Raw genomic sequence first — 21,853 nt, 5'->3', positions numbered from 1 at the left:
CAACAGGGGGTTCCTTCTTAGCCAAGGAGTAACACGCCTGGATGCACAAGATGATCCACCGAGAGATGGTCCGCTTGTGCACCGCCAGTCCCTTCTTAGCACCCACGTAACCAACAAAGAGTTGGTCATCCACCCGGAACTGGCGTGTGCGGTCTAGATAGAACGACAGCGCACGTTTTGGGTCCAGACGATGGAGCCGCTCTTCCTCTTTAGAGGGATGCGGAGGCAGAAAGAAGGTGGGCAAGGTGATGGACTGCCCGATGTGGAAGGCTGTGACTACCTTGGGCAGGAAAGAGGGTCTCGTCCGCAACAAAACCTTGTCCGGATGGACAGAAAGGAAAGGAGATTTGGAAGAAAGAGCCTGGAGCTCACTCACTCTCCTGGCAGAGGTGATGGCAACCAGGAAAGCAGTCTTTAGAGTAAGAAGACGGAGAGGACAGTTATGAAGTGGCTCGAAGGGAGCACACATCAGAAAGGTTAGTACACGGTTCAAGTCCCACTGAGGCATCACAAATGGAACAGGAGGGAACATGTGTGTGATGCCCTTCAAAAACCTATTTACAATGGGGGACTTGAACAAAGATGGCTGATCAGGTAGCCTTAAGAAGGCGGAAAGGGCAGAAAGGTAGCCCTTGATAGTGCCCAGAGCAGAGCCCTGCTGGGCAAGAGAAAGAAGGAAGAGGAGAACCTCAGAAAGGGGTGCAGAGAGAGGTTCCACAGCCTTTGCTGTGCACCATGCCACAAATCTCTTCCACCTGCAGGCGTATACCGACTTTGTGGAGGGACGCCTGGCTGCCAGAATGACATTACAGACTTCAGGAGGCAAGTCAAATGGCCTCAACTGTCGCCGCTCAATCTCCAAGCTTGTAGGTGGAGACTGGATAGGTTCGGGTGGAGGACCGTCCCCTGCTGCTGAGACAGAAGGTCCTCCTGAAGAGGCAGACGAATCGGGGGATCGACAGACATGCTGAGTAGCTCTGGATACCAATATCTTCGTGCTCAGTCCGGAGCCACAAGGATAACCTGGGCCCGGTCGCGCCTGATCTTCAGCACTCTGGGCAGAAGTGGTATAGGCGGAAAGGCGTACATAAGACCGCAACTCCACTCGCGACAAAAAGCGTCTCTGAGCGAGTGCCGCCTTGCAAATTCCAACGCGCAGAACTGATGACATTGCGCGTTCTCTTCTGTGGCGAATAGATCTAACCAAGGCTCTCCCCACTGCTGAAAGAGGCCTTGCGCCACGTCTGAGTTCAGACGCCATTCGTGATCCATCATGCACCGACGGCGGAGTTCGTCCGCCCTGGCGTTCAGAGAACCTGCCAGGTGTTGAACCACCAGGGTCACGATTTGATGTTCCAGCCACTGCCGGAGGCGCAGAGCCTCCTGGCATAGGGTCCATGACCCCACCCTGCCCTGTTTGTTGCAGTACCACATGGCGGTGGTGTTGTCCGTGAACACCTGCCCTACACTCCCGCGGACAGAGGGGAGGAATGCCTTCAGTGCAAGTCGGATCGCCCGCATTTCCAGAAGGTTGATGTGGAGCCGGGACTCCGCCGGAGACCAGAGGCCTCTGATCTCTGCCTCTCCCATGTGGCCCACCCATCCCTGGAGGGACGCACCCGTCACAACTACGTGCTCCGGTTGGGGTAAGGAGAGGGATCTGCTGATGACCCAATCGCGGTCCGTGAGCCACCACTGCAACTGCCTTGCAGTGCCCTCCGAGATCAAGACATGGTCGGACAAGTTGCCCTGATGCTGGGCCCACTGAAACTTCAGGTTCCACTGTAGAGCCCGCATCTGCCATCGGGCATGATGCACCAGAAGGATGCAGGAGCCCATCAGCCCCAGAAGCCGCAGCGTCAACCTGACAGAGACTCGGGATAAAGGCTGAAAGACTGGAATCAGAGCTTAAATATCTCGAACCGGCTGTTCGGGAGGATAAACCCGAAACTGCGCAGAGTCTAGAACCACTCCGATGAAGAGGAGCTTCTGAGAGGGACACAGGTGTGACTTCGGCACATTGATGGAGAACCCCAGCAGGTGCAGGAGGTCGGCAGGAGTCTGGAGGTGGCTGACGACTGTCTGGGGAAAGCCCGCCTTCAACAACCAGTCGTAGAGGTAGGGAAAGACTGAAACCCCTAACCTGCGCAGATGAGCTGCGACCACCGCCATCACTTTCGTGAACACCCGTGGGGCGCTGGTAAGGCCGAAGGGGAGCACGGTAAACAAAGTGCTCGTGGCCTACCGTGAACCGCAGGTAATGCCGGTGGGCCGGCAGGACGGGGATGTGAAAATAAGCGTCTTGCAAGTCCAACGCTACCATCCAGTCTCCAGGGTCTAGGGCAGCTAAGACCTGAGCCAATGTCAGCATCTTGAACTTCTCCTTCCGGAAGAAGCCGTTGACGTTCCGTAGGTCCAAGATAGGGCGTAGGCCCCCTTTGCCCTTCTTGGGTACCAGAAAGTAGTGGGAGTAACAACCACACCCTACTTCTGGCCCAGGAACGTGCTCGATGGCCCCCTTGGCCAAGAGGGCCGTAACTTCCTCTTGCAGAAGTTGCAAGTGATCCCCCGACATGCGGTGGTACTGCGGTGGCATGGCTGGAGGGGTCGCCTTGAAGGGGAGGGAGTAGCCCCTTCGGACGATTTGCAGCACCCACCTGTCTGACGTGACAGTGCGCCAGTTGAAGAGGTGGTGGCGGACCCTGCCTCCAACTGGCGTCACATGGGCCTGAAAGCACGGACCGAGAGGGTTTTGAGGCGGGTGCTGCAGGGGAAGGTGTGGACTGGCCTCGCCGTTGTCCCTGACCGCCGCCACGGCCGTTTCCACCACCGCGCTGTGTAGTAGTCTGCGGTGCGTGGCTGGCAGCACGTGTGGGAGCGCCCCTTCCTTGGCCACGAAAGAAGCGAAAGGCACCCGTTTGCTGGCGTGGGACCGAGAGGCCCAAGGACTTGGCCGTAGCCCTGGAGTCCTTAAAACGCTCAAGCGCATGGTCTGCCTTGTCGCCAAATAGGCGACGGCCATCAAACGGCATGTCCAGAAGCAGGACATCGGCCGAAAAGTTGGCGGACCTCAACCAGGAGTGGCGTCGAACCGCCACCGTCGTTGCCATCGCTCTGCCCAGTGAGTCCGTGGTATCCAGCCCACACCGGATGGAGTAGCGCGCTGCATCTCGACCCTCCGCAAGGGCTTGGGCGAGTTTAGCCCGGACCTCCTCCGGGCATTGTGGCAGCACGTCCGCGACCGTGTCCCACAGGGTGTGGGTGTAGCGGCCCAAGAGGCATGCAGTATTGACAGACGCAGTACCAAACTCAGGGACGAGAACACTTTCTTTCCGAATTGCTCGTACCTCTTGGATTCCCGATCGGGTGGAGCAGTCAGGAATGCGGTCTGGGAAGTGGAGGCCTGGATGACCAGGCTCTCAGGGGTGGGATGGGTGGACAAAACGCAAGGGTCGCCCGGGGCCGGGCGGCAGCGTCTGGCCACGTTCCTATCCACAGGCTGACCTGTAGCGGGCTTGGACCAAATGCCCACAAGAACGTCACACAGGGCCTCATTAAACGGCAGCAGAGGCTCAGTGGAGCATGCCTGCGGTTTAAGGACCTCAGTGAGGAGGTTAGTCCTCACGGCAGCGACGGGGAGCGTCAGGCCCAAGGCCTTGGCTGCCCGCGTCAACACTACACTGTAGGCAGCCCCCTCCTCCGTAGCCACGGTGGGAGGGGAGACAAATCCAGTGTCTGGCGAAGTGTCAATTCCACTGGCCTCCCCAAGCTCATATGTCCAGTCCTGTTGAGACTGGCACTCCTGTGCCAGAGGGTCCATAGACCCCTCCCAATCACCCTCATCACCCATCTCCTGAAGTTCAGGGTCAACGGATGGGGCCGGTTCGTGGAAATAGAAATCTCCAAACTACGTCGAGAGCGGCGCCGGAACCGAATCGAGGGGAGGATTGGGGACGGCGCTGACAGGCGGCGCCGGGGGTGGCACCCGCTGGGCCGGCGCCAGCGAGGTCGACGGGATCTTAGTCGCCGGCGGCGCCTGGGCCGAGGCACCCGACAGCGTCGGAGCCGAAGCACCTGACCCGCCAGGCCCTCCAGCCGGGACCGTTGGGCCCGAAGGCGCCACGGAACCCGGCTGAGGAGGGAGGGACCTCATGGCCATGAGGTACCGCTCGATCTCCTCCGGCGTCGCATCGTGCCCAGGGACCTGCAGGTGTGGGGCAGGATGCGGCGCCTGTAACTCCGTCGGAACCGCGTGGGTGATGTCACCCGAACCTCCGGCCGCGTCGTGCGAGCGTCAGGGTGGGTCGGAGGAACGATGACGTCGCTCCGACCGCTCATGCCTCTTACCTGCGGAAGATCCCGACGACCGATGTCGACTTCCAGAGCTACGAGGACTCCGACCCTGCAACCGGTCCTTCGGCCTCCTGTGGGACCGGGACCTAGAACGGCGCGGGGCCGACCGCTGGAGCTCCAGTCGCTAGCGGGCCTTCGACGTCAGGGCCCGGCAGTCGGGGCAGGTGCGGTCATCTTGGTCGAGGCCTAGACACTGAAGACACCCGCGATGGGGGTCGGTAACCGACATCAGTCGGTCGCACCTGGAGCAAGGTTTGAAACCAGGCATCCCTACCGGCACCATAAGAGTCGAGAGACTCGAGAAAGACGATCAAAAAGTTTAGTCAAAAAGTGACTAAGGGGTAGAGCTTCTCCGGATCTGCGCTAGCTGGCGCGGAAAAAAGAAGAACTGACGTCAGCGCACGAGGGCGGCGTCTAAGTACTCCGACGGCGTCATCCCAGCGCTAACGATGCCGACGACGGACACGGAGCCGCAGACGACACCTACCGGCGCGCAGGGGTATTGCTACGCAAAATTTTCCGGATCCAGTCGGACGCCTGGGGATATTCTAAGGTAAGGAATCTATCACTAACGTGTCTCTTTCAGATATACATGTCTACAGCAGTGAAAGGGTTGGAGGCAGAAAAAGGTATGAGGGCTTCATGGGGGGGGATTTTCTTTTACTTTTTGGTGTTCTAGTGAAAAGAGGTGTGTTAAAATGCAGGTTCGAATGCATGCACTGAGAAGACTACATGCGCACCCTGCATTTCTTTACTTAAGTGCTTGCGATGGTGAGAGGGTGCAGCTATTGAAGGGATGAGGAACTACCAACAATGGTATTTAGTGCTCTGTGTAGTGGTGACACCTCACTGGTGTGCTACAAGGCTTGTCTGTTTTTATGTAATGAGGAGGCTCCATGCAGCACTCAGCATACATACCTTTAGTTCTTTATTTAGGTGCTTGTGCTGGTGAACAGGTGTAGATATTGATAGGATCATGAGCTATCAATATTGGTGCTTAGCACTCTGGGTAGCAGTGATACATCTCTAGTGGTGGATAAGGTAGGCAGAAGTGGTTTGGTACATATCCAAATTTACCAGTTGATTTGGATTCATCTGAGTTTCTCAAATATTTTCATATGCAATAGGAAACTCAAAGCAGTGCAATCACTAAGATTTTCTGATTTCTGTAACATATGGAGCAACAGTTTCATCTAGCACTGTTGTGGTCTGCCAAATTGTTCTTGATTTAGGTCCATTATTCTTAGGAGTTCTAGGTGGGCAAATCTTCCTCATATTTGTGGTAGTAGGACCACCCTCAAACATATAAGTGTTGAAAAGATTATTTAGGAAGAGACCAAGAGGCAGTTGAAGCTTCCTTATGTTGGATGGTTCAGTAATGTACTAACCAATATTTTTTTGCGGTTTTCAATTACTTATGCTTTATATTTTTCTAAGTTACTTCTTTAAGACATGATCATGTTGTCTTGCTGCATGATGTTCAACTGGGCTTTGATTGACTCAGTCGTGTGCGTGCTTTTTCTCCAGACCCATAGCCTAGAGTGTGTGCCATGAATTGGGCCCAGCTTTCCCCGAAGAAGTAGTCTGGAAATAAAAATCATTGGCCTTCATAGGCCCATATTCTTGCCCACATAGATCAAACCACTTATCCTCACCGCTCACAGATCTGTGGTGGTGGTAGAGGTAGATGATGTGATGTATTTACCACCCCTTACCAGTTACATCTCACCCTGGCAGAGCCTATTGTGGCCTTCTATTGAAGCATATGATACCCTAGTCAATAACAGAAAGTGAGTTATGATCTCTAGGATGTGCATGCATACCAGCACTAACCTGCAATACAGGGTAACAAACAAAATGCCTACCACTGGCAAACCTAATATGAGAAGACTGGCATTTCAAGAGTTTTAAGGGGATGTAACTGTTTTTCTTTAACTACTGGCATGGTGGTTATAGTAAATTTGCATTTCATTTTTGGCACAGTGGTGGGTGGAGCTACTGATGACAAATATTCAGGAATGCCACCTCCAAGTCCTAAAGGGCCTGATTTGATCTCATTCTGCTGCGTTACCTGTCAGCACTAGATACTGTTTTTCTACTCCCATTTATATGCTAGTAAAAAATCAAAATCAAAGAGTTTGCGCCACGTAGTAGCTGTGCCCATTCAAACAGACTGAGGCTATACCTGGCTATTGCTGGACTTGCCAATGAGCATCCAATCTGGGAGCTGAAAGTTTTCATAGATCCAGGGTAACTATGACTATCGCTAGACGTGGCACTGGGGCTTCCTTGTACCTACGATGGCTGCTCCCATCGACGGATTGGTTCCGACTTGGCTAAAGGGCAGGACAAGCCTAAGAACTGGAAATATACTGATATGTGGTGCCAGCAAGATAAAGTCATAGCATGGTCGGAGGCTGGTGGGAGCAGTTCAACTGATAAAGAATGAAACAGTGGTAGGGTAGCACTGAAAATCCCTTTTCAAGCAAAATGTGGAGGCTGTAAAGCAGAAGTGTGAGTGAAGGCATCTATTTTTAGAGAAATATTGGTATGATGCCAAGTCTAGTGGCCAAGGGATCAAGTATTTGCAAGGCATAACTCAAAAGAATAGTCATCAGGAAAGTAAAGTTTGAATGCGGTAGAGTAAAAGTCTTCAAATGTAGTGTAATGATCTTCCTCGGCAGCACTTCAGTCTGCACACTTATTTAAAATCTACTAACTGCAGTGTAGAGAAGTAAAATATATGCCGGGAGAGGATGGATAATAGAGAGACAGTACAAAGAAACTGGACCACACAAAAATACTGGTTCAAAAACTTGAGACTGGCCATTGCTGGAAACTATGCTCCACACCAGTAGGAAAACTCAAATGCAGAATGTGTGCTGGAGGATTTTATTGTTTCTCTAATAGGAAACCATCCCACATATTGCATGTGTTGGATTTTCATGTCTCACACACTTTTAAACCCATGCGCCATCCTGTTCTCATATTCTTCATCACCATCTCAAAACTGCCACAAACCAACATCACACTCGCCCTCTTCTTATTTGGCACTGCATAAATATTGACTATACTTCCACCAGATCCACAGCCGAAGGAACAAAAACATATGCTGTGGAGGAATCGGTGACACTTGATAAAGTTTTTATACTCTATTTTTTCAGGAAGAAAACCTAAACGCATATTCATACAAAGTGTGAATGGAAGCATACACTGAAATAAAAGGTGCACAAGCTCCTAATAAGCATTTTTGCATTAAATTAACCAGATTCTCACAAAAAAGTAATATGAATGTATTCATGTACGTGACATTTATATAGCAGAACACTAATCGGAAGGCAGCGATATATAGACAGTAATGATATAGAGGATTAAATGCAAAAAAACAGTCAAAGAGGGATTACAGAGGTAGCTGGGTGAGGATTAAGGAAGTACTTCCATGATGTATTGTTCTTTAAAGAGCCATGTTTTCAGTTCTAGACTAGAGCAGGATGAGTTGGTTTTAAAGTTTATGGAGACGTTGTTCCAACTCCTGGGTTCATGCTTGGAGAAGGCCTGTTGCCTTGTCTTTTCTTTCTTTGCACTTCATCCGAGAGATGCCTGGTTTTGGGAGTGCTGACATTAAACAGAGGTGGTAGGCTCATCGTCCAGATAGGAAAGGGTGCCGCCCGTGAGGATTTTGTAGATGATGCTTTGGTTTGAAGATGGTGGTAATGTAATCCACTCACTATAGGAGAGTGGGAGGTAAGCCTGCACGAGGGTTCATTCTGGTAGCGCTCGCACAGCATGGTGCGACTCCTTTTCGGCAAACGAGGGATCCTACCCAGATGAAACACTCATTAAAACAACCTGTGAAGACACCGCTTGAAATGATCACCGTAGCACCACACTTCGCTAGGTATGAGTCAGGTGACCTCATTCCTATCCTACTTGACTCCGACCGAGAAAGCGTGGTCCCCTGATGCTCGAAATCTGTACACAAGAGTCAAGCAGTAGTCTCATGCCATCACGTGTCTGAACACATAGCCCTTCTAGATAAGGACATCTCCACATCCAGACCTATGAAGTCTCACAGGACTTCCAGACCCGGACAAGGGGAAATAGGTTCACTATATGAACTCAAGTGTGTAAAAGCATTTCCTGGGTGCAAATTGGCCGTGGGATCTCTGATCATTAAGCAATATATTTCTCACTTTCATAGCAAGAAGGAGAAAAGGTCGCTAAGCATCAAACTTCAAAAATCTAATTTAATATTGATAAAATATCTAATCATAATATAAGTTCCTGCCACAGCCTCATCTCCCGCATTCTTTATGTATGGAAAACAATCGTACGGACAGAGTAAAATCCTACTTTTTAATACATATGGCAATTCAAGTAATGAAACACCAAATTCTGCAAATCTTTTTGCTCTGCTTCATCCAAAAGCTGTATTACTCATCTGCCACTGGGGTGCAGGTTGACATCTGTTAGTACTTACTGTGTCCAACATCTGTCGTGTGTGTGCAGCAGACACACAAAATCGAGCCCTGGATTCAGTAATTGGAGTAGCTGGAAACCCTACCACGACTACTCCAATTTTTCTCTCTAGCATATGTCGGGCAAAAGCTCTAAGGAGAAAGAAAACGTAATGAGTTGTTGCTTTAAATTAAAAAGAGAAATACAATAAAGATAATGACCATAATAAAAACAAGAGTCTGCATCTTGGAATCGTTTTTTTCTATACCTCAATGGCGTTTCTAACATAAAACAGAACAAACAGGGAGCATGTTGCTATTTTTGTCCCCACTGCAGTGTATGATTAGCGGGAAACCTACCATCTGCTGCCAACAACTCCAAGTGTGTGACATGTAATGTGTTATAAAACTGAACATCACCAGGGTTTCAGGGATTGGCAAGGTATTCTTTTAGGGAGAACGGATAGTAATAAAATGCCTTTGTATGGCTGTATTTCAAACATCTCCAGGTCGCTGCAGTATTAAGTGGAATGAAATAGGAAATATATCCCCAGTTGTATCAGGCAACGCACAGTGGTCAAGAAGGTCGCCCGAATAAGGCCAATATGATCATTTAAAAAAAATATTTTCTTGGGTGCCATACGTTGCGCTAATAAGCAATTACAACGCTAGTATGTTTGGCCCTGTACAGTGCATGTGCAGAGAAACAAAATACACATGCAAATGTCACTCACACATGCCCACATACAGACACTGGTACAAACAGACCAGGTCAGATACATGCATCTATGATCAGACCAACAGACGTTGCTGTAACACACCTACTAATTTTGCCAAATTTTGGTTGAGAACGTAATGATGTATATGAATTGTGGTGGTTGTGTTGATGGTGTGGTAAAGGTGGTGGTGGTACTGGTGGTGGCACCATTGGTGATACTGAAATCGGAGTGGTAGTATTGCTCTGATGAGGGTATTAGTACTATGGTGGTTTTATCTTTTATAGATAGTGGTTTTGTAAATTTGGTGGTATAGTTGTATTGGTGGGGGAATTAATAGTGGTGGTTTGTTTGTTGATGGTAATGGTGTGGGCGGTATTGGTGGTGGTGATTTAGGTGATGACGATTTAGGGGGCACTTGTAATAGTAGCAGTATTAGTAGCGGTGGTATTAGTGGTTTTGTTGGTACTGGTATAGGTGGTATCGGTGGTGTGTAGGTATTATTGGTGGCACTATTAGTGGTTCTGTAATTGTATTAGTGATTTTGTAGGTATTGCTGGTGGTATAGCAAATGATGATGGGGTGGCATTGATGGTGGTGGTATTGGTAGTAACTGCTTTTTTGTTGAGCAATCCAAGAAGGCTATCCTAAATGAAAAACGAAAAGTAATTAGACGGCTATGTTAGGGTCACACTTAAGTCAGTTTTAATCAATAAACTAAACAGGTCTTCATGCACACAGAAAAATTAATATTCAGTACCCACGCACACCATGTAGGAGACATATAGGTACCCTTGCACACATTAACATACATCTCCAACAACCTATGCACTCAGACCAACAGACATAGGCACATGTGCACACCTATTAGGTTTAGGTACACACAGACCAATAGAAATAGACACATAGGCGTGCAAGTACACAAGCCAGCAGTCTCACGGGCACAGAGCCACACAGATGAACACTGCATTTGCCTAGAATCAACTAGCCTTGGGACAACCAATCACAGTAAACTTTGGAGCATAGTAGCAGACAAAAAGGGGGGGTATTGGTTAGTGGATCAGAGCCCCAATAAAAATAAGGGTGGTCCACTGGCTGGCAACTGCTCATTGAAGCAAGACCTATTCGCAGCCTCATATATATTAAGGGGAATCTACTCCTATGGTGTAATGTAAGGCATGTTGAGAGGGAACCAGACATCGTAATCTCGCATGGGGGGGAAAGAGACAAAAACAGTGTGGGGCTACGTGACACACTCCGCCAAGCCATGATATGTCGTCATTAAGGCCTTGTGTGTGTGTGTGTCCTCAATCAAAACACCCACCGTTATTCATGTGCAAGGAGGGTGCTGACTTTCCAACTGTGGTTAGTTTCTATGATGGCCCAACGCAAACTGTCGGGCGTGGGGTTAAACTCAAGAAAATGCAAGCACATCTTGGTGTTATTTTTTTTTTGCAGTGTATTATGCTGTGGTGCTCACTATTTCGTGTCTTTACTGGTCTCCTGGTCATCCCTACATATCGGAGGTGACAAGGGCATGTAATCAAGTAAACACAATTTTTCGTATTACAGTTAGTATGTCGTTTTTGCTCCCATGGTTTCTGTAGACCCAGGTCTAAGCTCTTCGTGATTTCTGTAAAGTGACTCACGGTACATGAGCCACACGGATAATGTTCCTCGATTCGTGGGAGACCGCAGAGGGTGGTCTGGGTTTCTTGTGAAGCAGATGGACGTGTGTGCACAAGAAAATCCCTCGGGTTTTGTGTGCGTTTGTATGTGAAAAGAGGGGTTGGACCAGCCTCAAGGGTCCTTGTGTTAAGGATCGCCCAGTGTTTATTTGTTTTTTTAATTGATTTTACAGACAAGTGAGCAAAACATCGTAAAGCGATCTAAGGACATATCACATGGCGTAGCAGGACATGCTTACAACCATCGTAGGATAACATACATTAACAATGTCGGGAATCCATAAGTGTCCTCAAATGGCAAGATATAGTGGACCAGTATCATTAAATAAGTCTCTAACGGCATGCCAATACAGATCATTCTTAGCATTCTTGCCTACATCAGAAGTTTAACGAAACGGATGGCAATTTGTAATAGCTATCAGGACTCAATGCAGTTAAAACATTAACAAAAACAGTTACCCAACCTCCCCTCCCTCCCCGCATGCTCGGCCCTCAATATCCAACAGTAGCATTTGTATATAATCCATATCCATAGGTGTGTGCAACTCGGTTTCAAAGTCTGTCGTAGTTGAACTGAACATTTCTGTTAACTTATCCAGCATAGCACATAGATAATGTCCTGTACCCTCTGGTCAGACCCCCACGTGACAGACCCAACATACCCTAGTAGGACAAAATATATATCGCAGCGTATTCTTCTAGCATTGCATACCAGCTCAGCGAAATCGGTGTTTTCCGTAGGTCACTATATTCCTCCCTTTTCAGTTCCATCCCCTCTGCCTAACCCCATCTCAACATTTCTGTGTGCCATTCCTGTAAGGACGGGGCTCTAGTTGCCTTCCATCGTGTGGTTATGGCTCTCCTGGCTAGAAGGAGCGCAAGGTTAGCAAATTGTGAGGCAGGGTTGCCCTTCTTTTCACGGGGACCCAGACCTAGTATGCAGTATTCCAAGGTGCCATTCTGGCGTACCGGGGCCACCGCCATCAAATATTTTGCATACCATCGCCCAGTAATGTCCCAGTCTAGGGCAAGCCCATACCATGTGTACCAACCCCACGTTGGGTGCGTGGCAGCGTGGGCATTCATCATTCACCCCAGGAAACATACCGCTTAGCCTGTGCGGGGTTAAGTACGCCCTTTGTAACAACATCAATTGAATACATTTAAATTTGGGATTATGAGACCTTTTTGGGGAACCCCAATATAGTGTCCCATTCCTTGACTGAAAATGCACGGCCCACATCCCCTTCCCACTTGTCGCGTAGCGGCTGTAATAAGATCGCTCTCTCAGCTCGAATCCCGTGAGTGAGCCATTTTGTCAGTCGAGCCCCATTACCCATTAGGCACGGCATGGTAAGCAGTGTGTTCGTGGGTAGTTCAGTGTCTTCGGGCGACCATGTGATGCGTGTATATATATATCTGGCAATATGTGCGTGTAATAGGAACAACGTGTCGGGGGCACCATATACGGGTACAAACGTTTCATGTGACATTAGTACACCCTCTGTAAAATAGTCTCCTAGTGTAGTGATGCCCACCTCAGTGCACGCCTGTAGGACACGGTTAGAGGTTAGTCCCGAATGTTTGGGGATACCCAGCAGCGGAATGGTGGGGGCATATGGTGTCAGCCGTCCAGTGTATCTCACCGCACTCCGCCAATAAGTAATAGCTAATTTGAATAAGTGGGGTGTCGATGTCGACGTAAGCAGGGGGGCTTGTGGTAGTAAGAGTGGATGATCCCCTTATCCCTATCTCGTGGCGACATATCAAGCTCGTGCAAATTGCGTCCTGCAAGCCAGTACGCCAGCCACTGCAACTGGCTGGCATAGCAATAAGCATGCAGATCCAGCACCCCCAACCCTCCTTGCTTCGCGTGAAGTTGCAATTTCGCCAGACTAATAACGTCTAAGCCCTGTACCCCATATTAGGTCCGTCACCAGAGAGTTCAATACTTTAAAGGATCTCGAGGGGCCAAGTAACGGTAGATTGGTGAAGAAGTAAAGGAGCCGCGGCAATAATACCATTTTCGTGATGGCCACTCTGCCCACCACTGACAGGGGCAATGAGACCCAGAACTGAATTTGGGATTTGAGAGCTGCAATCGCACGCCCTAGGGTTGCCATCCAGAAGGTCCGAGGTATTGCAATAAATTTGTATTCCAAGATATTTAAAGGTATCAGGTGCTATGTGAAAGGCCCAGGGACCGAACTGAAAGTGTCCGCTCCTCTCAGCGCTGTCAAAGAAATACGCGTACGACTTGGCAGCATTGATAGCCGGGCCAGAAAGACCTGGGAACTACTCAAAAATGGAGGGCATTGGATGAGGATCAGCACCCATATCCTTGATGTAAAGAATGAGATCATCCACATGCGCCGAGACAGTGTGGAACGTACGACCACGTGTTATACCCTGACAAACCACGAAAGTATGCAGTCTGTGTAGAAGTGGTTCAAACGCCAGGATGAACAACAACGGTGACAAGGGGCAGCCCTGTCTTGTCCCCCGAGCCACTATATATTGTCCTGAGATGTGCTGACCCGTGCCTGCTCGCGCCATGGGGTTCGTGTATAGTAAGCGCACCCATACGATGTATTCCTCAGGTATACCAAAGCGTGTGAGAGCATAGAACATATAATCCCATCGTAAGGAGTCAAACGCATGCCTCAGATCAAGGGATATGCAGCCTTCCATATTTCCCATGCTGCGTGTGCCTAACATAACTTGGTGTAGCCGTCTGATCTTGAGTGCTGTGCTCCGACCAGGTAAAAACCCACACTGGTCGGAGTGTATTAGCGTGGGAGCAAACTGATTAAGGCGAGTGGCCAATAACTTACTCAGGATTTTATAGTCCTTGTTGAGGAGTGATAAGGGTCTATAGCTCGAAATAAGCAAAGCATCCCTCCCGGGCTTTATTAGCGAAACCACTAACGCCTGCAATGTAGTAGCGGGGAGCCTGCCTCCCTCCAATGATTTGTGATAAAGACATTGCAAATGAAGCGTTAGGAAGTCGGCATACATTGTGTAAAATTCGGCTGGTAGGCCAACGTTCCCTGGAGTCTTATTATGTGGTAATGCCTTAACTTCTTGCATGCGTCGGCCGGCCGGTGGGCGTGTGCGTCGGGCGGCCGTCCGATCTGCACATGCATCAAATTCCCCCGCACCGCGGCAGAATTTGCGCCGCGGTGAAGAGGTTAATCGCCTGCCGTATTTCCGCCCCTGTTATTGGTCGTAGTAGGTCATCACGTTGGTGTTGTGTAAGTTGGGGTACGCATAAACCATCAAAGAATGATTCAAAGTCAGTGTCAATAAATCCAGGCAGTGGACCTTAAAGAGGTTCATAATAGTACTTAAACGTGGTGTTGATGTCTAATTGCGTGTTTACCACCACATCTACGTTGTTCCGAATTTCCAATATGGGTGCCGGCAAGGGGGCGTTTCGGACCAACCTTGCCAGCAGTGGCCCTGACCTGTCAGCATGTGTGTGTTGCTTTTGCATGTATAACCTGTAATCTACAACACGTAGCTCTTCAAGTAGCTCCTTGTGTCAATTGTTCAATTGTTCATTCGTCCCTGCAGCCTCCCCCTCCAGTGCAGCTAACCTACCCTCTATCTCGGTAAGTCGCTCTATAAGATCGAGTCGCACTGCTGTCTTAGTGCTGATTGCCACTCCCCTAATGATCGTTTTGAAGGCATCCCATTCTAGTTGTCGGGAGCTAGCAGACACCGTATTCTCTGATAAATAATGGACGATCGCTTCCGAGAGGGCAGTGCGGAAGACCTGATGCTCCAACATCTCAGGTTGTAGTTTCCAAGTCGGTATCGGAGTTGGAACCTTGCCCCATTGCATAGTTAATTCCACTGGGTTATGATCGGACAGGGTTTTCCTCATATAGAGCACCGAAGTAATGGACCCTAAGAGGGCGCCAGAACATAGGAATCGATCTATCCGAGTTTGTAGTCTGTGTGGTGGCGAATAAAAGGAGTATTCTCTGTGCCCGGTGTGTTTTACCCGCCATTCGTCATGTAGTTCCCAGCCTTCCGCCCAGCCCCTAAGCGCCTCCACTTGTTTCCTGCTTTCAGTGGCATGTAACGGGGGATGAGACCTGTCTAAGTCAACATCTAACACGGCGTTGAAGTCGCCCCCTATCTGTCAAGGCTGCGCCTAGTGTAGTCAGATATTTATCCTGGTCAATGTTTGGTGCATATACACAGCCCATGACCACATGTGTCCTATCCAATAAGCCATGAAGCAGCACATATCTATTGCTGACGTCTATTTTTTGCTCTAGGAGTTTGAAAGGGACAGTATTCCGCATCCACACCGCCGTCCCCCTGGAAAAAGCTGAATATGTTGTCGCAAATAGTTGCCCTCTCCATTTTCTCTGCACTTTGGCTGCCTCACCAATATTAAGATGAGTTTCTTGTAAATAGGCTATAGCAACCTTACTTCTAGTAAGTTGTGCCAGAACCCGGTGTCTTTTATGAATTGAACTCCATCCCCTCACGTTCCATGTGCAGTAGGTATATGCATTATGTAATGCCATTGCGGTGCAGAATGCGTATTTGCAGTGTGACCTGTGTAAACAGATACCCTGTAGATAAAAACTGCTGAAAAGCCGAGCAAGCCACTACATAGAAACTCCCCAAACTAGGTTCCCCCATAAAACAGAGGAACAAACAAAGAACATAAGTCCAACATGGACTTCAAACAAGAAATGCATGATCGCAGTCGCCTGGGGGGTAGAGGCCTGAACTGCGTCAGTTCGTGAAAACAACAATGTACATTTGAGTATGTCTCGGTTACATTAACACACTACCCTGTAAAGCATATGTACCCTGGACCCACAAAGCAGTCATCAGCAATACACACAGTGCATATTCCTTGTATACATTACCACTCCTGGGCATCCCGAATCACAGTATCAGAAGTCTCTTGCAACCTGGGCAGTAATCGAAGGAAACAGTGTTATGCTAGTGTCGGATTCAGAGCGCACCGTGTCGGCATCAGATGAGTGTTCCGAAGACACCGCAGCCTGGGCATCATGAGCCGCCAGAGCCGCCGCTGTAAGGAGCGCATCCTTCTGGCTAGTCATGATCTGTATCGAGGATGGGCCAGACTCCACATTAACCATGGTATTGCCATGACCCGATCGGGGTAGTCCAGTCGTTCGTATAGGAGAGGCTCGACGCAGTTGTCCTGATGGCAGTGAAGTCTGAGAAGTCTCTGGTGTAAAAGTTATTTCAAGCCAGTCCGCCACTTCCTCAGGGTTTTAAAAAAAAAAAAAATACGATTTCTGACCATCGACAACTTTCAGTCTAGACGGGAAGAGCAGTGCGTATTTCAAGTTGCGGTCGCGCAGGCTTTTCTTCACCCCCAAAAAAGTAGCTCTAGCTTTTTGGACTGCCGGGGTAAAATCAGGGTAAAGTGAAATCGTCCTGTTCTCGAAACGCAAGGGGGGTTCTCTCTGGCAGCCCGCAGGATAGTGTTGCGGTCCTTGTAGTGCAGACTGCACGCTATCAGCGGGTGAGGCGGCGCACCCGGCTGAGGAGGTCTGGAAGGCACCTGGTGCGCTCTCTCCACACTGTACATGGGTGTTAGGCCCTCCATCGCTACATGGTCTCTCAGCCAGTCCTCCACAAACTGTATAGGGTTGGATCCCTCGCTGCGTTCTGGTATTCCAAGTATGCCAATGTTATTGCGGCGGGACCTCCCATCCTCGCCGTCCACCCTGTCCTGCAAGCCCTTCAATTGTCGCTGGAATTGTTCAAGTTTAGTGGAGTGCATAGTCTGCTGGGGCATGAGATCATCCAGTGCCATTCGATTTGACCTTGTTGGCCAGCTTTTTGTGGTCCACCTGTAGTAAGCTGAGATTAGTGGACATGGTGCCCATGCGTGTCTCCAGCGCCGTTCGTGAGTCTCGGATTTCTTTCAAGATTAAGTCAAGCTTAGCATCATGGGGGTCTTTACCAGTAGGAGGTATCACGTCATTGTCTGAAGCGTTAGAGAGATCACTGTCAAATGTGAGCTGCGTTCTGCCATATGTATTCGCGTCCGCTTGCTTATTTCTGTTGCGACCCATCGCGCCTCGGCGTCCTCTCGTCCGTCTCTGCTCAAAGATAGTCTCTTGGGGGGTCTCGAGGGCACTACCCCACATCACTTACACAGCCAGCGAAGCACAGGTCTTTGGCGCGCCCAAATTACCCCTAGGGGCACAAGTTCCGCAGGCCGCAGGTTTTCAGCCTCCTCTTGTCTGTGGCTGTGCACTCCTGGTGAACACTATCAGACTCTGTATCACCAGTAACTATCAGAACAGTCCCAGCGGTGAAGCTATACCGCACTTCCAATGTAATCGTGTGTCCCTCTCCACACACAGGGCAGGTCGCAGGCGGAGAGCGTCACCGCGCTCATCTTGTGTGGTCACTGAACAGGGCGGGCAGGGATGCAAACAGTCGCAGGCCAACCATGCAGCAGCACTTCATCTAGTGCAATAAGGATGAAGTAAATATCTCCTAAGCGGGGGCAGCGTGTGTAGAGCGCCACAATACAATGCCCCGCAGAGGGTCAGCTTTCACATGTGGCAGGGAGCAGCGATGTACAGCACAGTGTCGGGAGTTCTACTACACCAGTTCCAGTATCGCACCGCTCTGCGCAGTCCAGTGCTCAGCCACGTCTCATGGGGGTTGGGGGGGGGTCTGAAGTGCCCACAGTCCCTATTCACCACAGCGCCAGTAGTTTCTGCCCGCGCTCGTTCCCTTACCGGGGCGCCACCAGTCCTCGTCCTGTCTCACGTCGATTCCGGGCACGATCGGCCGCATCCGCCATCTTGCCTGCAGTGTCTGTTGTGGCGCAGCAAAGTAAAGAAACCAGTGCTCGCCTCAACCGCCGCTCTCAACACCTCCGAACAGTAGTCGCTACCTTGTCTTCACGTCGGCTTCATTTCAGCAGCGTCGGAAACACCGTTCAAGCTGCTAGAACCTCCGAGGCAGCCATGGAGCATATGCGACTCCGCCCACCGCCTCCCCCTGATGCCGGTCAAACAGAATCAGCACCGAATCCGGCAGTTCTTGGCAGGTATGGAGTGCATAAACTACAGCCGCAGGATCTAGAGGAGTTCCGCAGCGCTAGGGTGGACGACCCAGCTTCACAGTACCAGTAATGAACATGATAATCAGCTATTTGTCAGGGTAGGAGACGGAGCTCTTTCAGCCCACGTCCTCCATGCCCGGCAGTTGACCACGTCCCCCCAGGATCGCCCAGTGTTTTTTGATAATTTTCTGTATCTTATTAGAGGTCGGGGTGAAAGCGGTCTTACACGTGCGTTTGTCGGTGGGTGGTCTATCTCTACTCTGTAGAAGAGTGTATCTATGGTTGCTTTAAGCTCTCTTGTATGCCTGTTGTATCACTCTGTGTGGATAATGGTGATCCATGAGATTAGATCGGAGAGTAGATACCTGCTGCTCGTATTCCCTGATGGTGTTGCAGTTATGTTATGTTATGTTATAAGCTGTTTTGTAACATGCTCAATTCTACCGGAGTATCCTGGCGCGGTATACCGCTGGGGAACCCGTCCTGGCTTTCCCTGTGGGATGGTCCCTACTGGTGAAGCCAGGCATCCCTGGCGTCGATGGGGCCGTTGTGGAGATTAGGCAAGCTAATGCCCAGAGTTGCCGAGTGGGACCCCTGGTTAGAGTAGGCACCGAGGCGAGAATTATCGAGTCCGCTGACCCTGGTCCACGACCCTGCCGTGTCGGGAATTGAACCCCGGTCCCGGGCCGACTCCGGCTTCCGGGTCTGCCGCCTCTAACCAGTGAGCCACACCACTCCACTCCGGAGACGGAGGAACCGACCGACAGGTAGATTGTCCCTAAGGGATTTACGGTGGTGGCTCTCGTACAGTAACAAGCTATTCCTGTCGGTGGGTTTCTTGTAGTTGGTCGTGAGCAAATGCCCATCCTTAAAAGAAATGAAGAGGTCAAGGAATGGTATGGATTCACCAGAGATGATGCTGGTGAATTTTAGATAGGAATCCAAAGTGTTCTTCCAGTTGCAAAAGTCCCTGCACGTATGCGAGTCCCCTTGACAGAACATTAGGCTAGCATCCTTCTATAGGAACAGTTACCCTTTAGTGAATTTGTCACAATCAGGCCTAACTCCACTGGATACAGTTCTGGTTTAGTTGCTCTGGACTCTGAGTCGAAACATCAATGCAGTCCTGGTGCAGGTCTGGGGTTGGCAGTCAGGTTGCTTTGAGAAGCTGTGGGGTCAGTGGAGTCTGAGTCTGATTGTGCATGTTTCTCGGACAGTGCCAAAGGTAGCCACTTAGTTGCATATTGACAAGTGCCTTGAAGCAGTAGTTTTACTTCTAGCAGCACAGTCCACACAGCATACGACAGTTAAGTGCCAGATCAGCCCATTCAGGCACACTTTGAGTTAAGTGCCACGGCTTCAAACGCTCCTTCAGCAGCACAGATGACTTTAGTACACTCTGGCAAGTGCCACAGCTATAACAGCAGGGTCAATGGTGAGATCTACTTGGACACTTTGAAATGCAGCAAAATCTCATCATCCGCTACAGACCAGATCCGAGCCAGGAGCACGCCATTTTGCTCTCCACAAATATGTTAGATGGAGCCACAGCACAGGCTGTTCTTGTCTACAACAGCAGTCTGATCCTCTTACGGCTGGCTACCATCTTCACCCTTCTTCCAAGCAGGAGTCTCCAGGTGTTCCAGGACAGGAATCCAGATCTTCGAGACCAGATTGCATGTTAATGTCGCCACAAGTCAAGATAACAGGCAACAAAGAGCTGCTATGCAGCAATAGGTTTCAATAAACCTTTATACAATATTAATTTTCACCCATTAAGGCTTGATGAATACCAAGATATTTTGTCAGAACCTACCTTTCATTACTGAGGCAGAAAAGTACCCACTGTATCAAAAATGTGAATAGATATTGACCAAGGGTTCAACCTAAAGAGGTGCTCCTGTGTCTTATGTGGATAAAGAGGCAGACTTTAAATTATGTCACTAAGATGGATTCCATTATGTGTTTTCCAAAAATGAGGCTTTAATCCTTACTTAGTAAAAAGGGAGAGTTACACCTGGAGCTTTAACAAATGGTGATCTAGTTAATAGATACACTTTCAACAAAGTTAACATTGAGCCTGGGAGACCACAAATTCCAGAATCTTAGGGAGGTGGCAAGAAAAGGAGGCAAACTCCTTGTTTTATCACTCTTCTGCAACGTTCTTCCAATCTCATGCACATGCTGCATTGATGAAGAATCTTCTGGACACACAAGTAACTATTGATCATGTTCTCACATAGCATGTAGTTAAACCTATCGTCTCCATCTACGCCTGGAGGCACACTGCCAACAGCCCAGCGTGAAAGACTACGATCCTCCTGCTGAGTGAATAGATGCACTATCAATGGTGTATTATCAGAGGACCCACCCTGACCTTCAGGAGGTATGTAACATCTCATTGAAACCTGGAATGGATCACTGAGGTCCATCCTGTGGCAACTCATCATCTGAAAACACAAGGATGTTCAGCAGTGGGAGGGAAAGTGTAGTACAACTGAATGTTCAGCAAAGCCATCTCCATTTGACTACACAGGAGGAAAGTCCTGTATTTGTAGATTTCACTGAAAGTAAAAAGCTAAATTTGCAAAGTCCCCCACAGCCTAAGGTATTGAAAGAACATCTTGGATCACATTTGTAACTGGCTGAGGTTCACCTTCTTTGTTGATTTGCCTTACTCTTATCTTTCATTCATAAGAAGGTCAGCTAATAGAGACACTCATTGATCCAGTGCCCAATAAAAGGTTTCAAAACCTCTGAGCATACATGCCTCAGACCTACTCTGCTCCGTTTGTAGATATAGTAGAAAGGTAGCAGTATTGCTGCAGACAATGATCTAAAACTCAAGCCCAAAATGAGCGAGCAAAGTGAGATGCCCCCAGGTGAATGAGCTGCACCAGGTGCATAATTGTATGCTGATTCGACTGATGTGCTATGACTTTCTGGAAGGACAACATACACTCCTTTATCGACAAATTATTCCAGTGAGCAACCTCGTCCCCTATGGCGTCAGTCAATAGGACACTCTACTCTAGTCTAGTCCCAAGAAGGCCTGGAGAGCTCCCCTTTCAGAACATTCTGTCTCTCAAAGTCCACTACCGAACGTCTGAGGTCAACCAGTGGGAAAACTAACACCAGGACCAAAAAGTCTTCCAAGAATTGTTTTTTTGGAGCCTTAGTTCCAAATTATAGGCCCTCATAAAGAATCTGGCCTATTATACCAGGAAAATAGAGGATGCACAGAAGACTCAAATGACATAGGAAAGTCCAAGCAGAAAGGTGGAACACACATGCAATAAATATGGAATATACAACTGAATTCTACCTTTCTGTCACTGCCTTGGTGCAGTTTGTGGTGTAAGGCCAAATGGCCAACAGGCATAACTGCAAACTGGTACTGGAATCCCACTACAAAGTGGAGGAACATCGTGTAGCACCTCCAGAAGTGCCTATATAAGTAGGTTTCCTTGCGATTTATAAACACTAACCACTATTTTATGTTCAATACTTGCAGCATTACAAACATTCACAATTTGAACTTCATTTTCAAGA

General features: G+C 49.1%; 1 protein-coding gene across 7 annotated transcripts in view; it reads right to left on the bottom strand.

The window, feature by feature from the left end:
* The window catches only part of SPTLC3 (serine palmitoyltransferase long chain base subunit 3), an 822,967-nt gene that overhangs the window by 36,473 nt on the left and 764,641 nt on the right, over nucleotides 1–21,853 (bottom strand). For all 7 annotated transcript variants that reach the window (XM_078649546.1, XM_078649545.1, XM_078649551.1 and 4 more), the window contains exon 11: nucleotides 8,834–8,963. In XM_078649546.1, coding sequence (XP_078505672.1) covers nucleotides 8,834–8,963 — 130 coding nt within the window. The remainder of the gene's footprint in view (nucleotides 1–8,833; nucleotides 8,964–21,853) is intronic.

The sequence above is a fragment of the Lissotriton helveticus genome, chromosome 6, assembly GCF_964261635.1.
Source record: "Lissotriton helveticus chromosome 6, aLisHel1.1, whole genome shotgun sequence".
Lineage (NCBI taxonomy): Eukaryota > Metazoa > Chordata > Amphibia > Caudata > Salamandridae > Lissotriton > Lissotriton helveticus.
Note: the sequence above shows the minus strand (reverse complement) of the source record. Positions and strands in the feature narration are given on the sequence as shown.